We start from the raw sequence: 22,484 nt of genomic DNA on the forward strand, positions 1-22,484 counted from the left end.
GCAATATCGCTTGTTTGATTTGTAGAAAGCGTGAGATGAGGGTGTTTTTCAAACAGTTATTAATACGCATCGCAGGTGGAAATTTACAGGGATTGTTAAAAAAGCCACTGCGATGTTAGGACGTGTTTGTTTTTGCGGACTCGATCCACTCGGTAACAGCAGGTAGTGATTCTCGATAACAGTCAAAAAGTTAATTCGTCCTCACTGGTGAGTAGTTCTCTGTTTTGCTCTTTCTTTTGCCTGCTTATTATCAGTGTGATTTTTACGGTCACAACCGAACTAGATATCACAAGAGTGCATGAAGATAGCGCGACATTATAGCCACCTGAAACGAAACTGATATCTCTTTGAAAGCTGCTGTCGTTAAGATATGTAATCCCTTGTTTAGTTTCTTCTCTTGGTGAAATTTAAATACAATTTTACGGGATCATCTTTTGAGCTGAAATTAATTCAGATTTTCTTCTTTGGTCAAAATGAAAGGGTAAAACATCGTTGACCCCACTCGCTAAAAATAAATTACATGGCGAAATTCACTTGCTACTTTATAAAAAGTAAATCATTTCTTTCCTGATTGCGAAAAATAAACGTTTGTATGGATACCAGATTTTATCTGCTTTTACGATCTTGTTGTTTCTAGCACTATGATTTTAAATCTTAGAAGTTGTAACGCGACCGTTTCAACCTTCTTCTGGACGTTTTGTTCTGTGAACATGCTGAACGTGTTAATTCTCACTAAAGGAACAAAAAAGAAAATAGATGATCCTGGATGAAGGTGTTGGATTTTTCTCCAAAAAAAAATTAAATAAAATCTATCAATTTTCGTCACCTTCTACTGAGAAGAAAAAGATCTTTCAGCCATCCTTCGAAAACCTTTTCAGGAAATTCGATTTCGAAGTCAGCGGGGCCAGTATACGTCCCATATACCATTAATGTGAAATTGATTCAACAAATGCTGACAACAGACTTGAAACATTAAGATACAAACTAATAGAACCGACTCTCCTGTGTTAACGATAAAATACTCCGAAAAGTTCAAACGCTCATTAAAGTCGTCGAGAACATAGAAATGTAATTTCCGTGTTTATAAATTTGTTACATTTTCCCCTCTCATTCGAATATTCGGTAGACATGACACTTAACTCCCAAAGTGCCTCTCTGCTTCAATTTTCTTTTTAACTGGGCAAGAGCAAATTTTCGGAGCAGCGCGCCGAAAAAAGGTTGTAGATACGTAGCGTACAGCAGACTAGAATACAATCCGAAGAAGAGAAGCTGTACTCCTAACCACTTCATGTTGCGGAAACCAGAATTTGTTTCCGGTACTGAAGATTCGAACAAAGTCTGTTCATTTTAAATCTTTATCTTTTTCCTCAAAAAAACAACAACAAAAAAAGAAACAATATATAGTAGAAGTTTGGTTTCACTAGCGATTGTAGAATAAACAAAGCTTAAACTAAAGACTTAGGAGGACAAAACTGACGTGACTGAAGCTAAGCATGAAAGCGCAAGTGAGAGCAAAGGAAGATCTCTGTGTCCTCACTCGGAATCATGGCCGCATAAGTATGCGTATATTAGGGATGTTGGTTAAAGACAGCACTCACGTTGTGCTGTATAACGAAAAAGAGGTGGTCTCTTCTTACTCTTCCTCGGCCTTCTTACTCTATAAGGACTGACAATAGCGCCCGCTGCTGATCTGAAGAGCTAAAAACTGACAAACAACATTCAAACCTCTCTGTGTTGTTTAGAAAGCAGTCAAAGCTTCATGCAAACAAAATATCAATGTCTTATCTCAGAGTTTTAGACCGGTAAATTTTTTTCACGTTCTTAACCCTGCTACTCGCTATTGCTTATCTCAGAGTTTTAGATCGGTAAATTTTTTTCACGTTCCTCTCCCTGTATTATGTCTTTGTCCCTGCTACTCGCTATTGCTACGTTTTTGCTTCTATACATACTTTTTCCGTTGTGAAAACCAAGTTAAAGATATCCATACAGATCGGGGGAGCAAAGAAATTGACTACAAAGATAAAATTCTTGTTGACCAGTGCTATAAACAAGGAGGCCTAGTAGCGGTTATCGGCACACGGGATATCGAGTTTAAAAATTAACGGGATACAAGATATTTGGGGAAAAAAATTAATAGGATATATATGGGATATTTAGATCAGATAAAATGGGATATAGGGTAGGAAAATCGTTGATTTTTGCATCTGGAATCAATGAGATACGGGATATTAAGGTTACAGTATACCTTCGGGTCGGCAATTTTCTTCAAATTTGGATTTTGGGTCAAAATAGTGGTCGAAGAATAATCTCTTATTTCTGAAAAAAATTTTTGAAAAAGGCTTAATATTGGCGGAGAAATGACGGTTTTACGTTTTCACCGGAAGTAAAAGTTTACCTCTTGATTGACAGCCCTATGGCGCGTATGCAATCAACCGAGACGATTTTCGCGGGAATTACCTATATGGATGTCACGAATTGACTACTCAGTTGATCAGCATTGTTGTTCTGACTACCCAGCATTTTTGATATTAGGTGTGTCTCTATTAAGTTATAAGTAAACATAGACCACGTTTAAACCATGGACCGGTTCGAAAAAGCGAAAACAGCGAAGAACGAATGAAAATACATCAATGGGTGAAGAAGCGAAAGTTCGCCACGCGGATGAAGCTATAGTTATCGTATAAGGCGGGCAAATATTCGTGGTAAGAGAAAAGAAAGGTTCTGGAAAAATGTCGGAACTTGACAGCAATAACAGGGATGCTGACAGAGACTCTTCTGATGAGTCCGATATCGACGAATCGTCGGACTCATTGAGACCATTTGAAATATTATCCATGCACATTTGCCCACACACAGTTGCCCTCCGCGCTATCTTTTGTCTGTTTCCTTCGCTCAGCCACTCTAGCGTTCGTATCCTTCTTAGTCTTCCCCATTTTGCTAGACCAGCTTCAAGAAAAACCGAGCTGCAGAAAAATTATCTCTCTGCCTTCGGTTCCTTGAGCGCATTGCGAAACACAAGAGTTTTTTAGGGATTCGCGCGTAAATTTCACCAGGAGGTTAACGGTAGTAAAGTTTCCCTGCACTGACTGGCTTAGTTATCTGAGAACCCAGTTGAAGGCGTTTGTGGGCGGAGTTTGTTTGCGAAGCAGAAAATTTTTCTTAGCGCTGTTTTCTCGAATAAATTTTTTCACTTGAAGCAGACACTTTAAAGAGTTATAACTCAAAGGGAATTTGTTGAATTGCTCTTAAATTTGGACAGTGGCTAGTTTAACATATAAACTACAAAAGCGTGTCTGGGAATTGTTAATTTCGAAGTACTTTTTCTTCGAGAGCGATTTTTGTACGATCACTCCGCATTTTTTTCATCCTATTTCGAAAGTGTTCTGTAACTTTTTACTGCAATCGAATATGCCAAAACGCAGACACGTTTTTTAAGCGCTTTGGGCCCTGAAACCGAGGAAGACATTAAATTGGCGAAAAACGAAATTCGCTTTGACTTGTAGCTTTCGAAAGGTGATTCGGGCGCTCGCATTTAGTGGTCGTGAAAAATTCGACAATTCATTTTCTTTCAAAATTCTTGGTATAGTTTGATAGCCAGCTCCATAAGCTTTAATTTGATATAGGGGTTTAGGTATCTACAGCTTAAACTGCACGCACTACATCGCTTGCGCGCGAGACACCCCTGAAGGTATACTGTAGCTTAAGGCCAAAAATTAAAGGGATGTGGGATACCCCCCCTCCCTTAATGGGGCCTCAGCAAGATCAATAGATCGGTACGGAGAATCTGTATGTCGGTCGGAATCCCGTCTCCGAGCTGAGGTCTGCACTGAACAAAAGAGGTTCATAGGAGTGGTCGCTAAGTAACATACGACGTATCAGTTATGTCTCTATATTGATGTAGTAGCGTTTGGTGTTCCCCGAGTTTTCGTACAAATTCAGAGTTTAATCAAGTGTAGCCTCGTTCCCAGTGCTTTTCCCTTCCAAACCTCAATAGAAAAGCCCTGGGAAGAAGATTGAATCAGGAGCCGTTCTTACGGCCGAAGTGAATTCTTTCACAGAATAGCAGTAGGATTAAGCAACGCTTTATTGAAGAGATCATGGATAAACGATGCCTGTTAGGATAGAAGTCGAGTTTCTTCAGCTGAAATATAGCGTTTTAAAACTTACCAGCTCATGGCTCTTGGGACTCAGTTGCAAGTCCGAAACTGAAGCATAAAGTGGCCAGTAGTTACTGTTTGCCATTCCGGCGACCAAAGATGGTACGGTAGCCCATCACATACTCCGACAGCATTCTGAAAGGTTGTCCAAACAAACCGCTGGTGCCCATTTATACTCCAGGGCGGGGAGGGGCTCCTTAAGGCGGGGGTCAACAGAATATTCTGTAAAAAAAAATTCGCAGTTTTGTTTTTATCGAAATTTGAATCTTGAGGTATTGAAGTTTTATTTTGAGAATTTCTGTTACTGTTAGTTCAAAGATCTTTTTCTCAAAACGAGTTATTTTTCCCCTTGAGAAAAAATATTTTGAGAAGGCTTTGTCCAATGAGACTGAAATTTTCAGGATTTGTTGTTCTGAGTAGGTTTTGTGTTTAAGCAGAGATCTTTTCCATCCAGTGCATTTTGTCGAAGTTATGAATTGAAACGTATGCTGGATTTTCTGTATCAGATTTAACTGGCCACCATTTCATGTCCTTTAAATTTTTCAAAAATCTCTCTTCTTAAAACAGTAAACTTTTTGTCTTCTTTTAAAAAATGTAAAAGTTATTCATTTTGATCAGTTCTTGTAGGAGTTATCTTTTCTCAAGTAAGCCCTGACATTCCTCAGCTGGTGGCAGATTTAATCAGCCGGTGTCAGGTTACAATACAGTTCTAGGGTACAAAAATATTTCCTTATGGTCTTTAAGCTTTCTAAAAATGTATACTTTGCCATGGTTTGGATTTAAATCTTACCCCGAGGAAAGGTTTGAAAAAATGGTGTGTTTTTAGGTTAACGGCCACCTAAGAGAGAGTGAGAGAGAGAGAGGTGTCTTACCCACAAACTCAACATACTGATCCTAACACCACCCTCAAACCAATTTAGTGCTACTAAAACCTATCCTGCAATTGCAAGTTGAAAAGTTACAGAGAGTTTTATCTGGGCAAACGTCGTTTCTCATATATCAAGTAGCGAGTGAACGCATAGTTGTTTCCGTGAATTACGTCATTGTGCGTAAACGAAAACACGACTTTCTTACGCTCGCGCGCATTTTTTCACAACTACAGCATTAAAGTCGCTTGTGATCACGTCTGTCGAGTTTAAATATTTCATGACTATTATTTCTATTTCATTTTATTGTATACAAATTTAATTCATTCACTGGTGTGCTTCTTCGGGTACCAGACAAAAATATGAACATTTTGTTAATAATCATCGTTCTTGGGTTAGTGTGTTTAGAGCCATGTATTACGTAATTCTTGTTAACGCCCATGTTTACCCGGCTGGCATACGAAGAAAGTCAGCTGGGGAGAGCTATTTTCCTTGGGACACTCGAATTGAATTAGCTTCTTTTTTGTCTCATCTCTTCGTCACAGGTGTGCTGTTACGTGACGTGTTACATGATGTACCTAGTCCACTGGTCCGAGATTGAAAAAGTTCAGAGATATTCCGGGGTTTTCGCAGCATCGTCCATTCCTTCTTCATTGACCTTTGGACCTTACGAAGGACCGTTAAACATCCTCTTAAAAACCAATGAACATAAACACTTGGATTACATTCTGGAGGTAAGAGAAGTGATGTCGACCATGAGATCTTTACATAACAGAGCCAATGAATGCTCCCCATGATATCCCTTTCAGATTTTAATTTTAGCTTGGGTATCTGCTCTTTATATTTTTAACTCGGTTAAAAAATTTAATAACTCGATCTCCATGCATATGACCATTCGGAACAATGTTGTTAAAAATGAAATACTTAGGGTGTTTACCATTAATTTACCCAGAAATTCCAGAGATTTTAGAATTTACATTGTAGATGTAAAAATTTTTTGACCTTGACCGACAGACAAATCACCGAAGTAAATGTAACTTATTGAAAGATAATTCAAAACTTCCGAACGGAAAATCCGCCGGAATGGAAAATATTTTCACCATTAGCATTCATCTGTCAGCTCCAAGCTTTCCACCTGTTTCAACTCCAATAAGGGACGGACCATCACTTTTCCGATGGGGGAGGGGGTTGGGGGGGGGGCGGAGGGTTGGGCAATTTCCAACGACAAAAAATTCTTGCACAGCAAAAACTGCTGAGAAACGATCATGCAAGGGGAGCCATGGGGAAAAATTGAGTGCTCTGTACTTTCCAGGTCCCTGTGTTTGCCGCTTTGAAGAAAATCTTGCACAAGCTATTGCCCACCGAGAAAAAAATTATGCCCAACCTAACAATGAGGAAAAAAACTCCATGACCCAGAAAATTGCCTATCCCCCTCCCCACTCAAAATACAAAAGTCCATCTCTAAGCGGCTATTCAGCACAGTTTCGAGCGTTCCTACTGTAACAATGGATAAATGGTACACGCCAAATGTGGTCCGGAATTTCCGTTCACAATTTTTGTTTACCTGATTGTTTCAAACTGTAAGTCGACCCTTTTAATTTACTTGTATAAATGGTAAACAACTGGGCCGGGTTGTTAACTAACGCTTAACGCTATCTCAGGATTAAAAGTTAACCGAAGTATAAAGTTTTCCTGTTTAAAAATGTTTTCCACAGTTTATGTTTTGTGTAGTTTGAGGTTATTCAAACTTAAAAGAGAAGGCCAAACAATATAAACAGAAAACCTTATCCGCAAGGTTACAAACTGAAATCAAAATTCTCGTTAATCCTGGGTTAGCTGTATGTGGCTTTGAACGACCCGGCCCTGATGTTTCACGGGTACAAAAAACATAGAAAGGGGCAGGAGCCATAATCGGGGGATGGCTTGTGGGATGTGGAAGGGCTTGTACTAAAGGAGTTTCAGTTCTTGTTTAGGCCGTGGACAGTGAGTCCTTATATCTTTTCTCGATTACATCATCATCTCCTCGTCTCTCCGAATTTCGCTCAGAAACTTAGCGGTCGTTAATTCTCATGCTATTTTAATCTGTATCCCTATCATCAAAAGTTTCATTTTAATAAAATTTGATTTAAAAATTAGAAATTTGAATCATTTAGTTCTGGCATGGTTGTTAGAAGTGGGTGGGGACTGGCCATTACTGCAAATAGAAATAAAACGTCTTTGTTCTTACGTTTTTGCTTAGAAAATATGTAGTTTCCCTAACTAACATATTTACCAGAGGCGCGGTGCGCTGTGGAATTTGTCATATTAATATTTTTGTCGCTGGGCTTTTCAACCCGTCGTTTTTAGGTAACTTACAGATGTGGACAACTTATCTGGGTCGTAGACCGCCATCTTTCATGGGTCCCTTTTATGAACTTCGCTCGCTGTCCCGAGGAGCAAAATGTAGAGGTGTTCCTGAGCGCTGGCTCGTTTTTCTTTCGCACCATTGACAGAGTGGCCCGGGGCGAGGAGCTGCTAATATGGCCGACTGAAGGACTTTGTCGAAGTCTTAGGATTCCAAATCTTGTGGCCCCGAGAGTAAACGAAGGTAAGAATTCTTTCTTGATTAAATCTTTCAAAGATTCTCTATTCTGTGCTTTTATCAGTCTGTTATGCCACTCAATCAGAGGGGGTAATTTCGAATAGCTTAGCCAATCAGAGCACACTAACTCCCCAGTTAATCTGTGCTTTTATCAAACCACTGTTTCACCCAATCAGAGCCATTAAATGTTAGTTGTTTTATAAAAACGTTATTTTTAATATAAAGCCCAGCCAATAAGAGCACGTTATTTCGAACAGCGTAGCCAATCGGAGCATACTTACTCTCCTGTTAATCTGTGCTTTTATCAAACCACTGTTTTACCCAATCAGAACTCTTATATGTTAGTTTTTTTATACAAACGTTATTTTGAATATAAAACTCAGCCAATCAGAGCACGCGTAATCCCTTGCTAATCTGCGCTTCAAACTATAGTTTTATCCAATCGATTACCATGCTAGAAAGTGCATGAAACGTTATCATTAACTGTTTCCAGCCAAGCAATGTACTACTAGTACTTTCTTGCTAATGTTATTTAACTGTTAACATATGTTCAAGAAACATTTTCTGTCCAAGCATGCGACTGAAACTGACCTTTTCCGTCCAAATTCCAGGCGTCTGCACGCTAGTCTTTTCTTGATGGCTTCATTAATCATCATTACGCGTTCTCTTTGCCTTTAGAATTAGGTGCATTCCCGCAGAATTCCCTCATTCCCGCATCTCCTGATTTGCAGAACGCTTTCGTTCTAGCCTCTTCCAGGCGTTAAGATAGGGAGCAGCGCGAAAAAGAGAGCGCGAAAAAAATTGTGGAGAAGCGCGGCGCGGGAAGACTCCTCGAACCAAGCCTCTCTCTCTCCTTGTTTTCGCTCCGCCGATTTCGCGCTGCAGCCCATCTCATGAACTTGTGGACGAGGCTACTTTCGCACTAACAATAGTAGGCACCATCGCTAAATATTGCGCATTTGTAATTTGATTTATTTCTTTAATTAGACGGCCTCTTTGAGAACTAACTTAGGTCCATGGCAACAGATGTTGCCGTAAAAAACTTAACTGCCGAACCCTGCCTGCGGCCATCGCGCCAACACAAACATTTTTTTATGTTGCTTAGCGCCAAGTTAGTTTCTTATCTGCTAAAGCCGTTAATCCGACCGTCAACCTTCTCGTTAAACTAACGCAAGCAACAACCACATTTTGGAGTCTCCAACCTTTATTTTCTTTATAAACTCACTTCCTTAATACGACCACCATGAGATAAATTACGAAAAGCGAATAGAGTCTGCTTAAAATTGTCTTCAAGTACAGCGAGCGAGCGAGCGAACTCGCGTACGCGTCCTGTTTCCAAGGGTCTTTTTTATCTCCACATTTGAAATTGCTAATCTTATCGCTTAAATAACTATTCAGAACAATTTCACGATCGTCTTTAAGTGCCGTCAAATCCGCCGTTTTGTGAGAATGATTCATTATTATTGCCCCACAACAGGCTATTGTGTGTTTTACAGAGCGAGCCGTTACTTAGCAGACCCGGCCGTTCTTGAGGTATTTTTATTGTGTCTAGAGCTAAACATACATAATACCCCGTAGCATGTGTTTGTATTGTTCTACTGATTTGATGTAATTGAGTGTTAAGAGGTATTTTTCAAATCCAGATCTGTTCTGTCTCTAAAAAGGCCCGGGGTTCGCTTTTTACGAGACTCGAAATGGCGCATTGCAGTGGCTATTAACCGTCCGATTGTCATCATCGAAAAGTTAGCTTGCTAGCTGTTAACTTTGCTAGTTAAGTCTTATCATTATTAGAGGCCTAAATAACAGCCAATATTAGCTTAGACGGGATTGGCAGAAGAAAGAAACCGCTTTGCCCGGAACTTAATCTCGCGCCTTGGAGGATACCTCATCTGGTCTTAAAATTAGTTGCATCATCTTCATTAATCTGTTTTTCTTTTTTCAATCTATAAGATAACCAAGCTTAGGTTTTAAAAGAAAGTTTAACGCGCGGTGCAAGATGTCTTATTCAAAAGTTCTTTGTCGTATTGTTTACGACTTGTGTAATCTTGTATTGTAGCATTGTTAAGATGAAAGACTCAGACTATCTCTTCTCCGCTAGCATTTGCGTAACAAGTCTTTTGTTCGTTACTTTGCTTCACACCTTTTTGTTCTCAATTTAAAGGTTGGTTTCCTACGCGCATTGAACAGAAAAATATCATCACTAGATTATGAAGAGAAAAGCCAAAAGCTAAGAACAAGGGGGTTTCTTTCCTTCTCTATCTTTCCAGGTTTTTGTCTTTGCAGATAATTTTGGTGCTATTTTTATCTAGCATTACTTTCCTTCATTAAACACACGCTCGTTGTACAGAAGGTGAGCGCTGGAGGTAACGTGATCGAAGATTCTCGAAGTCGGAAACTAACATGTGGTTTTATTGTTCGAATAGATACTAATCTATCTTGTAAAGTGCTGTTTTGGCTAGCGCTCCTAATAATAACAGCTATTATCAAGATTTCTAAAAAAGTTCAACACAGGCTAGCCAGTGATAACAGGGTGAATAATCTCTCTTGATAAGAAGACGCCTATTTTGTTGAACCGCGAATCAAAGCATTTGGAAAATTAAATTTCAGCTCCATGACAAGTCGGTTCGATTCACCTTGCTCAATTTTAATAGACGTCTGTTAAAGGGCCAAATTAATTAAATAAAGCATTGGTGACACTAACTACACAAGACCACAACAGAATTTTACCCTGAAATTGCTCTGTTACCTATCTGTTTCGATTTGTCTTAACAAGACACCAGGGAAGCTGCTCTAACTTAAATTCGGCGAACTTTCTTTAAAGATTACGGCAACGCCCAGTTTATCACCGAAACGCACAAGCTTCCACCCATGGGCTAAATATTCAAAACGATCTAAATTTAATAAGAAAATAAACGCCCCCCGAGTCTCCAGTATAAAGATTATAGATAAGTGGGTCTGGTCGCTTGTTACTGGGCAAAAACAGCCGGTGTATGACCACCAAGATAACCCCACAGACATGTGGTGTATTGTACAAAGTCACTCGCCTGGAAAATCACTTTGACACAGCAACATAGTCAGTTATTTTAGTTCAACCTTTTGAGAAATGACATCTTTCTTCTCGATACGTGATTAAAATAGTATCGGGCCATGTAAATGGCAAGCAATGAGCTGCCAAAGAGATCTCTTTTTCAACCATTGAATGAAATTCCTGAATGGAAGTCACGAAAGAAGTACTCTATTTGGCAACATAGACGAAATCACTGATTGTCTTCAAGGGCTCTGCAGGAGATAGCTGAAGAAGACGAACTGAAAACCTTACTTTCTACCGTGAACTTCAATAAATATGTTCACACGGAAAAATATCTCCAGCTTGTGTTTCGGGACATAATGGAGACTTTCTAATACGATTTCTACACTTAGTAAATTTAGGGCATGGTTGTTTGACTGGAGTTTTTGTATCATTAACGGTCCAAAATGGTTATAGATGATTATCATGAATACACCACCTGTCATATGAACTAATTTGATAGAAACGACATTTTAATACTCCTGTAAACACGATGTACTTTTGTGTAAACTTCGCACCACGAAATCTATCAACCGTACTTAGTTGTACGTTTCAGACTGGCGTTTGGCGGAGTATTCCATTTCAGTCGCATTTAGTTTTTTCCTCGAAATTAGCATTACTTTGTACCAAGTTCGGATGACAAAGAGATAAGGATTAATACTAAGCAAGCTTAAGTTAACATCCGTCGAAGCAAATCGTGAAAAAAATACGGCCTATTTTTAAATTAATGACAAACTCAACTAGGTTTCTTTCCTTGAATTGCCAAGGAAGTCTTGCTTCAGCCTAAAAACGTGCCCAGAAACCGATTTCAGGAGAAAGGCTTAAGAGTAAAATAATTGCTTCGTTAAGACTGCATTTGCACGAAAGCAACTTTACAGAGGAAAAAAAAAAACAGGAAAATAAATCTTCTAAAGAAAACAAAAAGAGACTTCCTAATTAACATAGCATTAAGAGTTACATGGACGGTCTTTCAATAAGGCTGAAAGCCTTCGTGGTAATTAATTTCAGCTCACGTCAGAGTAAACAAAGTTTTGTAATTCTAACTCCGCATTTCCCTCTTTACATAGTTTAACATTTTGGGGGAACTCAATTTATTTGAAAAATAGCTTAAACGGTAGCTTAACAGTTTCTTCGGTTTTAATCAAGCACAGTTATTTCGATGAGAATAATGGTCAATTTCTTTCCTAGGGAAAAAATAAGCTACAAAAATAGCCAGGGTTGTTTCTTTTGTAGCTATTTCATTGCTGTTTGAAATAAAAGTGTTCTTAAGTTTCTCGTGTTTGAAAACAGTCGTGTAAAAAACTACGCTTCTCTGTTAGCACTGTGCTTATTTAATCAGTGACAGTAGAGATTCCTATATGCGAGATGGGTGTTTCAACGCGGGGGCTCGCGAAAATGTATTTGCTCATTTTGACTGCAGTTGTTAGCATGTACTGGGCCTTCCGCTACTAAGCAAAGCAAGCTGTTAACCTGGTATCCCCATTGTTTCAGTAACATGTGATTTCTTTGTCTTTGAAGACAAACAAAACAGAGCGCGCATTGCAAATCGCTAACCGTGCCGTGAGATGTATTTAAGTCAATTGTTCCGCAAACACTTTTTTTAAATTCGATAATACAAATTGCCACCAATCGCCTGTAAACAATAGTTAGTCTTATTGAACGCCGATGGAAATCAAACCCGGGTTCTCTTGCATTGAAAAAGTCGCTTGGGAGCAAAATTCGGCCGCTAAAAGAAAAAAATGACCGTAGCGAAAACTTCGCTCTGCTTGCAACGGTAGTGGGCGGAAGCCTCGGCGGTCGACCACATGGTTTCAGAGGGCAAACAAATCGTTGAGGGCGCCAGCCCCGTTGTTTCAACTTAGGGGCAATATAACTATCAAGGCAATTTAAAGTTAAATTAAAATCGAGGGGTGACCATTGATGCAATTCACAGTGAAGTATTTTCAAGAAGTTTAAAAATGTTTTTCATTGGAACGGTGCAGAGGCGCTGATGGCCCCTTAGACTATAAAATCTTTAAAATCTGATTAAATTGCTTCGTTTTTCTATTATCATGTATTGGATGTCTACATATATTTGTCATTTTGTCGTGACAGACAGTCTTACCTATCTGTCAAAACAAACCGGTTCTTGTGATTTTTTGGACGATTTCTTTATTGACTCTGATGTGCTAGTTACGTAAAGCTTTCAATAACGGGGACAATAAACGGTTTCCTGTCATTTCTTCATTTCAAATTATCCGTGTACCTCATTGAGACGGTGTGTTCTTTTCAAAAAGATGCTATCTCACGCAATTAACATTCAGTTATACTTGATTGTCTATTTTTGCTTATGTTTTGACTTATTAACAGCTTTTGCTAGTTCGAACTTTAATTTAGCTGTTTTCTACAGCGAAAAGTTATTATTCTTTTCAGCACACGTTTTAATTAAGGAAAGAAAAAACTCGATACCTTGCAACTTATCCAAAACTTTTACATTCTTCACAACAGGACACCTCTGTTTATGTTAATCTTCTCTGTTTCTTTTGTGGATTTGCAAGTTACCGTAACACGTCGCACTTTAAGTCCATGAGCATATAAAATAAAACACAAGAACAGAACGGCGGACAAATTTTATTGGGACCTGTGTTGACTGGTAGATAATTTGGTATATTTTGCAATTGTCAGTCAAATATCGCCCTGCAATACGCAGCAAAAATAACATTTTTTCAATCGAATTCATTGGTAATTCTTGAGTGAGGGTGAAGAGTTCGCACGGCTCTAGAATAGCAGTGAATGCGTGAAACTAACGGTGATAATTTAAGATTAGATGATCGATTTTTTAAACCCAGATTTCCGTCACGCAAAAAAACCCGCAAACATTATCTTGAAAGAACGACTGACATGTACTCAGGTGCAGTGATTTGAGTAAGAACGAAACGCTTCTCATTGGCAAGTGAACTCTAAAGAACAAAAGAAGCATTAAAATGGATGAGCGCCTGAGGGAATTTACCTGAACGTGGCTGAAATTTGTTCGTGCGGAGAGCTATATTTCGCTAAAGGCCACCGGCACGGACTTTCTGCAGAGCAGAAAAATCCTTCCACAAACAAATTGTACACGTTTGGGAAGGGTGCGAAATTGTTTGCAAAAATAAAACTTGAAATTACTACACTAATTTATTGAATAGACGATCTCTGAATGCGGCGATTTCCTCTGAGATTTGAAGCTGTTGTCAACGAGAAGTTTTACGGAACCCAAGTTTTCTTTCCTGTCACTTTAAGTTCTGTCGATTCGAGGCACCAGAAAAGTTAAGCACCCGGTGTTTGTATTTGTGACACCTCTTATGAAGTAAAATAAACTTGGGGGTAAATATCCAATCGATAGATACCGGTTTCTCGGCACGCGGGGTAGCCAGGGTGAATTCAGTTATGAAAACTTATTGTTTCTTCAAAGGTTCGCAGATCAGCTGATCCATAGAATTTTTGGTTAAGCCGACCTCCAGAATTAAAGCGAAACTGTCTTTGTTTTTAGAAAGAGTAACTACACGCGGATCGCTTATTACACCTGACTTCAGCAAATCTTAGCAAAGCGCGAGCACAACCAGTAAATTGTCACGATCATTTCGATGTTAAAATACCATGATTTGCGGAAGACTAATGGAATTTTATTAAGACACCCTAGCATTGGAAAAGTGAGTTTTTGCAGCAAGCTCAAGCTTCAAGAACGACATAGAGCTCTTGTTTAGAATAATCTGCAAAAGCGGTGCAGAATTGCTTCACATTTCCACGCGTCGTTGATGTTAAAGTCGTGAGCGCGACCGAATCCTTATACAGAGAAAGGTTGCGCGGGATTTTAAACTTGTAATTGCTCACTTAATTGTGCAGATGATATTTACCTAGGTGCTGGTAACTTTTGTTGTCCTTCTTCAGGGTACATTCTCTCACATTAAGCCCTAGCCGAACAAAACATTCTGTAGTTCCTAGGTACCTATATTGTGGCGCTTGAACGAACAATGTAACACGTGCATCGAGGTATCAGTTCTGTTTATGTGACTACCGTAAGTCATTTAAAGTCTTTTCTCTGTTGGTCGGTACCCGGGTGCCTCAAATCATCAACTAAAATGGCTCACCCGTTTCATCTTTCGTGGTGACTTTTTAGTTCGCTGGTGAGGGCGCTTAACCGGTCCAAGTTATCCGTGTGTACCGAAGGAAGACGAATTTGCACGCTTCGAGCCCTCGAAGTTACTTACGCATCTGTTAGCTTAAGATACATTCCAAGGACAAAAGAGTTCTCTTCTCGGCCGCGTGTCAAAATTATATATGTATAAAGCGTGATACATCTATTGTGTGCGATGAACAGCCAGCCCTTTGTGGCAATTCTAGGATATTTAGGCAGCAAAGGGCGAACTAAACAAATTGTCATCGTAGCCAGTGGCGGGTCACGTGGAATCAGTACGGCCACCATTCAACACCTGTAAAACGAAGAGTTTTGAATCAAAAAGCGTGGAAAAGCGTTCCATATTTACCGGTCTTCGCTGGTTCAGCTTTCCAGCGTACTCTCTTGCAGAGATGCTCAGCTGTTTGCAAAAGGCTCTCCTCACGTTTTCTGACCGCTTCCTGATTTCCCCCGGGCAACGGCGCTCAATGAACGGAGAAATGATTTGAAAGCACAGCGGACGGCGTAATTTGATTGGCTGGAGTCATTGACAAAAGATCTAACAAAAGGATCTGAGCGACCCTCGTGGCAAAGTTTATTGTCTCGAAAATCAGTGAAATTCACTTAGCGCGGTGCACTAATCGCGATTCTACTGTGCAGTTGACAGATTCGGCCTTGCATTGCACACACTCGCGCGCCTTGACAGAGCGCCTAAAACCGTTTAAAAATCACTCATTTCAATAAAATCCGACTTCCTCCAGCTAATAATTGTGAAGCTAATTACAGCATGGTTGGTTAATTATGAATGTGCCTTTGAATATTAATAACCTCCCTCGCTCGAACTCCGATATTATTTTAACTTCTAAGCCAGTGATGAAGGCGGGGGAACCTAGTGGGCCTCGCACGTGTCATAGACTCGCTGCTTGGCTGTCCCGCGAAGCGCCGCTCTGATTGGCTGGCTTACTAGCACGTGTCATTAACTTTAGCTACACCTGTCGGTTCTTTCACAGGTGAATACCAATATATTTGTCACCACTGCTCGCAAGTGTTTGCATTCCCAAACACACTTAAAACGCACATCGCATTTGAGTGCGCCTCAAACCGTGGGAAGAGCTATAAAGAGAGCCTGCTTCACACTCAGCGAGCACACTCACACACCAGTTACCTTCCAAGTAGAAACAACCCGCCGAACAGGCCGCCGAGAATGAGCACTTTGTTTCTAACTCCCAACTCGGATACGGACGGGATACAGGTATCAAAGCCGGACAGTGACCCACCGCTCAGCCTTAAACACGACGGAGAAACGAGCAGGAACGCGCACCATCATAATGGCAGCGCGTTTTTATCCGACGTTTCAGTTCACGACGATAAACCCATGGTTAACGGGGGCCATTCTTCGTCTGGACTTAATTTATCCAACAGCATGGGTTGCTTAAACGGTTTAAATGGTTTTAATGGCTTCAACAACCTATCACTGGCCATGAATCAGTTTCCATTTCTCTCCAACTTCAACGCTGACTCCTTCATGATGAAGGAGAGCCCAAAATCGCTGCAAAGCTCCATAGGAGAAAGCTCGTCATCTAAAGCCTCGCCACCCTTCTCGCTGCACTCAAGCTCCGCCGATCTGCAGGTCGTTAAGTCTCCAGACAAACTCCAGCCCGTTCTCACGCCGCTAACACCAGTGAGTTTACCCTCCTTCACCGCGGAAACGTTCGGAATGAAGGAAGGCTTGAAAAACACTTCTCTCGTGCCGCAAGTTAACCAGTCACAACCTTTCAGCTCCGCGAGCTTCAACGGCTTTAAGAGCCCGGAGCTTGGAAGCGTGCCAGTTTCTTCAGAATTTCCTTCAATCTCGCGACCGCTTTTGAACGAACTAAATGGACTTAACGGTATGAGATACGGCAATCTATCTCAGGATTCCGCCTTCTCGCAAAATCAAATGGATATGTTGAGTAATCCAGCGTTTCTCCTCCAGCCGAGACCGCCGCTTTGCAGCCCTTCTTCGATGCCGTTCTTCAAGTACGGATTTCCTCAGGGTTTCCCATCGCTAAATGGTCAACCAGTGATGAATCCGACAGGCCCTATGATGTTTGGAGCGGAACAGAATGTTAACAGACTGCCTTCCTCTTCAACGACACCGAACCAAGATGGAACGAGTTTGAACGGAGATCAAATGACGCCGGACAAACCGAAGACAGGCTGCAACGAGGAAATGATAAACGATCTGAATTCGAAGAAAGTTAATAAAGGCTACCTGTGTGAGCTCTGTGGCAAGTTATACACGCGTAAATACGGGCTGAAAATTCACATGCGTATTCACACTGGCTACAAGCCCCTAAAGTGCAAATATTGTCAAAAGAGGTTCGGAGATCCGAGCAACATGGCAAAACACATCCGCCTTCACGCTGTTGGGGACACTCCCTACAAATGTCAGTACTGCGGAAAAGTGTTGGTAAGACGAAGGGATTTGGACCGCCATATAAAATCAAGACACCCGAACGGACGCTAAATGGTAAAAATTGTTACTTTTTAAATCGAATTTCATAGCTCTAGATGTTAGTTTATCGAGAGAAGAGGAACTTCTGTGAAGATATTTAGCTGTGGCATTGAACGTTCAATAGCAATTTCGGTCATTTTAATAGGCCTTCATTTTCAACATTCGTACGCAGAAGACTGTAATCGCAACTATAGTTCATATGTTTGTACAAAATTCTCCGACGTAACCATTGTAAAGACGAAAAGACATTTATAATATAAAAAGGAGCAAGATATAAGTTTGTACGATAAAAGGAAAAGCAGAATAAAAAAAAAAGTGCTATTTGAAATGAATTTGCTGTCTCTAATACGCGCAAGACATAATTTATTAATTTGATATTCTTTCTCGTTGTTTTCTTTCAAAACCTATTCACCAACCTGTGAAGTCAATTAAGTGAATAAATTTCTCTAGCCATCTTTAGAAATTGCCTGGAAACCATTTTAGCTTTGTTTTCTGCTTTGTCTTTGAGTGCAAAGACAAAGAGAGAGGCGAGGTGTTCTGTAAAGTTAGCCGACATAAATTCAATTCTTCATTACGAAATCTTCTCCCTTTTATTGACGCCTTTGAAAGCTTACGCACTGTCTACGGACTCTACGGAACGATGAAAAGATTGGGAAAGCAGAGATATGTTTAAGTATCACAAACCAACTGGTGGCTGAATTCTCTTTATTTTGTCGAGCAAAGATTTGCGAGGTTAGCGAAGCACGGTGAATGTTTCGATCGGTAGTCACAAACAACAAGCGTAACTTGCCGCGATAACAAACGGGGAAACATATGGCTTTTGTTTTTCCAAAATAAATTTTCGTTTTTGAAAAACTTTAAATCACCGTATGATCCGTCTATTTACATTTTATCTTTAATCTAAATGCCTTTTAAAGTCTTTTATACTAAGCAGCACGATATAAGCGAGTACTTTGTTTAGCGGAATTTAATAACAACACGTTTTGCCCAACAATGAGTGTTATAACTTCACAATAGTAAGGAACAACTCTAACAGGTTATTTTGTCTTGAACGAAATTCGTTTGAACAACAAGAGTTGTCCAAGCAATAAGTTTCATTTCTGTTCCATGATTTCATGCAAAGACGACTCTAACAAATAATGTTTATTTTGCCCAAGAGAAACTGAGGAACTCACTCGCATGAATGATCCTTTGGATAATTTCTATAAATAGACCTTTACACTCCATTGACACAGAACAAAACCTACTGAATTTGGCAAAAAGAAAAAAAAACGAATTTGCCTCTTTCAATCTTTTTTTTTTCAGCAGGATTACCTATGCTCTTAAGTGAAGCTACAAAAATCTTTTGATGAGAACATGAAGTCATATCCAGCCATTTATTCGACAAACACAGTTGAAAACTGACAACTAATTCGATGAGATGAGGTTCCAAAATCAGTTGCGATTTAAGCTTAAGAACCCTTGAAGAAATCCCTAATACTAAAATAATTATAAGACTGCATTTCAAAAAGGGCAATTCGGGACTTTGGAAAAGAAGTTCTAACAGACATTTGAGGAACATTTCAATGCCATTTTTCAATAAGTTCGAGAATTTTGCTCTCCATGCATATTTGTAGCGGACAAGCAGGAAACCTTTTTTGAAATCTTCACCACGGTTTTCTTCGTAAATCAAAAACTGCGTTCAATTAATGGAATATACCCGCTTCTAGCTTGTTTCAATTTACTGGTATTTAACTTAGGTTTGTTCAAAATCAGACATTGAGCGACTGAAGTTTGTCGCCGTGAACATGTGGTCAGGTAAACATGTGTTCGTACATCGTAAAACTGAATTCACCGTCAGATTCAAACAAAAGACGCAAATTCGATTTTTAAATAAATTAGATCGGTTTAGGACGCTTATCCGACACGGTAAGTATTTCAGTTTATTATTTTAACTGTAGATCACTGGGGTTTTGGTTTGAAATCACTGCGTGTTCTGTTTGATTAGAACATAAACTTTGATACCGACGGTAGCTAGATTGTTTGTGAAGGCCATTGACTTGACACTCGCTCAAGTTTTGGGTCCGTAATTTACTTAGTTAAGACTCAGTGAGTTTGTATTGAGGAACAGGATAGAGGCAAATGCCAGAGTTCAATCTATGAAATGTTTCAGCTGGTAGTTGTGAAAAACCACAAACAAATAAAACTTGCTTCTCATATAGTAACGTTCATTAAAGAAACAACAGGACCGGCGTAACTGTACTTCATTGATTTGAACTTAAATAGAGGCGACTGTTTGCATCGAGTGATCTTTCTGCAGTTTGTGCAGATTCTTTCTCCGCTTTCCACTTTGCCGATTTCCTTTGTTTTTGCGTTTACATTTCTTGGTCAAGTAGCAAGCTTGACAAAGCGTGGCGAGTGTGAAATAATCACTAACCTCCCAGCTTCAGGGAGAAATCCACAGGGTCGCTTCATTGGGTTTGATTATGTATGTTCATTAAGGTAGTAGTAATTCGAGGACAAAATCTATCAGAGATTCTAACATGTCTGCGATGTTAAAGAGAACACAGTGTGTTTTTTAATCGATCAACTGACGAAGTGAAAATATATGCGTCCCACGTACTAGTTTCTGCCTAAAGAAATAGTTTTACTTTCTGAAAAAAAAATCACTGCAGATTTTTCTTCAGAACTGTATGATCTTGTCTTTCAACTGCCACGAGAGACGCTAGGCACCGAATGGACTGACTCCTCCGGAAAACTGGGAGAAATTTGAGATTGGGATGACCTAACAAGTAAGCAGAAATTTAACAATAATATATACTTTTTAAGTTCTTCTTGAGGTCTTAAAGTTGTTATCGCCAGTTCTGTCATTATGTGGCAATGATAAAATACAGACATGATTCCTGACCAACATCATCAGTTGAAAAGTACAAAAGCAATATAAGTGATTGCTATCAACATGATCAATTTTCTCAGTGGTATGTGTGATCACCAAAAACAAGGCCATAGCCAGAAAAAACTTCTGACGGGTAATGACCATGAAAAATTTCTGACTAAAACAACGTCCATAGTTAAATTTTCTTGCAAAGTAATTAAGGAGATTATGATAACTATAAACAACAACAACGAAAAAAATGACTGAGGCAAGTGCCTCGGCCTTGAAAAAAAGAAAACAAACATTCAAAAGACAATTCGAGACTCTCATCAAAACACCACCAACAGTTTCTGCAATACTAGTAATACTTGAGCAAAAATATCTTGAAGTATACTGAGAAAATGGTTCACGAGAAAACAAAGAAACAAAAAGTATTTCACTTCTGGGATGCCGGCGTTATATCACAAGAGAATGCGTGAATACCCTTTTATTTCATGCCTTTGAAATTGACACAAATAGTGCTCACTGTACGTTGTGACGGGAAAATATTGCTGCATACAGACCGTGAAATACAGAGTCGAAATAACGCCAAATATGAAATGGTTTTCTAGTCTTCTAAATAGTTCTGTACCCCATGCAATAAGACTGATATCCGTGTGGAATAACTGAGCGTAAAGCTTACACTTTGGTAGCCAGGAAAATATGGACGATTGGTGATCTTAGTTAAGGAACATTTGCCTGTGTGTTAATCATGTGATGTGATGCTTTGACATACAACCAATTAAAGGTTCTAAACTTAAAATACAATAAATCGTTCTTCACTTGATACGGTTTGCTGGTACTCGCCAAGAACGTCTGGTTTACAAACTTTCAAAGATCACTGAAGTTAGCAGTTTATTCACTCAGACAACTGAAGTGACCGGTACTCTTTGTGTCTGCATCCACCTCGAAAGTCTGTCTGGTCAACCTACCTGGTCAAGTAATATTTGCTATCGCGGGTAGAAACCGACCAGCGTACAGCAATTGTTTTGAAAGACAGGTAAACACCAGAAAGATGATAGATTAGTTAAGACATAACGGGAAAATAACGGTTAGGCTAAAACGCATAATAATGGTTGCAGAGTAAAACCTCATTCACGTTGGATGGCAGATAAATTACCTGCTGCATTTGACGGTTGAAAGAGCGCTAAAATGTTAATGTAAGCGCTATGGCATGGCAAACTTTAACTACAGTAGCCCCAAGGTGGGATAAAATCTCACATCCAAACACTTAAGTAAAATAGATTCACGAGTACTACAAATACATATAAAGAGTGATTTCAGTTTCAATTTAATTATTACTCCGATTTTTCGCATGTAAGGTTATTACGGGTTCATGATTCACCTGAAAGCTTTTTTCATCAGCCTCAGTGGAAAAGTGCGCTAAAAAAATGAAGAAATTACAACTGTTCAGGAATCACAGCAATAACAGTGTGGTTTTATTGATACCAAACCAACACAGGTACGTCAGATTTAATATAAGGGCAAACAGCAAACCACTCCAGCCTCAGTTTCTATAAATAAAGGTGATGTCGACGTGACTGCGATCAAAAATGCTCTATAGGTACCTGTTCTTGCACCTGGGCATGGAACAAGAAAACATTTTATCATTTTATTTTTTTTTTTTGCGTGGTAAAGTCAAAATGACGTTTTTACCACAATACCGGTTTCTTTATAAACACTTCACAAAGTGCATGAGTCGATGAGAATGAATGTTTGTTTTGCAAGCAGTTGTCTGATCAAAGGACTCGACGTATGAAATTCGTTTTTACAGCTGAACAGGATTTAGAAATGATTTGAACAGCAACCTTTCAATTGACTTAATAACGCACCGGCTTCTAACAAGGAAAAAAACAGATAAAAAGAAGAAATCTATTTCTTCATTACGTAGAGGAAAAACTTAACAATTAAGGACTCCAGTCGCCCATGATAATTTATAAAGTGAGTCCCCATTAGAGGTTTTTGGGATACAGGGGAGTGTTTGGGTAAAAAATTAACAGGATGCAAGATATTTGGAAGGAAATTAATGGGATATATAATATTTAAATCAGATGAAACGAGATATAGAGGAGGAAAATCGTTAATTCAGTTTTTGCGATTACTGATCACGAGAATATCAGAATTAAAGGGATGCGGGATACAGGATATCTGGGGGGAAATTAATGGGATATAAGATATCTAGATCCGATGAAACGAGATATAGAGTGGGAAAATCGTACATTTTTGCAGATGGAATTAAATGTCCGTTACAAGATATTTAGCCAAACATTAACGGGATGTAAGATACTGAG

At 39.4% G+C, this 22,484-nt stretch overlaps 1 protein-coding gene across 1 annotated transcript; it reads left to right on the forward strand.

The window, feature by feature from the left end:
- Positions 1 to 76: 76 nt before the first annotated feature.
- On the forward strand, positions 77 to 17,646 carry LOC145480838 (uncharacterized). The gene is made up of 4 exons (XM_081459163.1): positions 77 to 207; positions 5,569 to 5,757; positions 7,370 to 7,610; positions 15,814 to 17,646. The coding sequence occupies exons 2-4, from the start codon at positions 5,593 to 5,595 to the stop codon at positions 17,310 to 17,312; spliced, it is 1,905 nt and encodes a 634-aa protein (XP_081315289.1). The 5' UTR covers positions 77 to 207; positions 5,569 to 5,592; the 3' UTR covers positions 17,313 to 17,646.
- Positions 17,647 to 22,484: the final 4,838 nt, after the last annotated feature.

The sequence above is a fragment of the Orbicella franksi genome, chromosome 3 (genome assembly GCF_964199315.1).
Source record: "Orbicella franksi chromosome 3, jaOrbFran1.1, whole genome shotgun sequence".
NCBI lineage: Eukaryota > Metazoa > Cnidaria > Anthozoa > Scleractinia > Merulinidae > Orbicella > Orbicella franksi.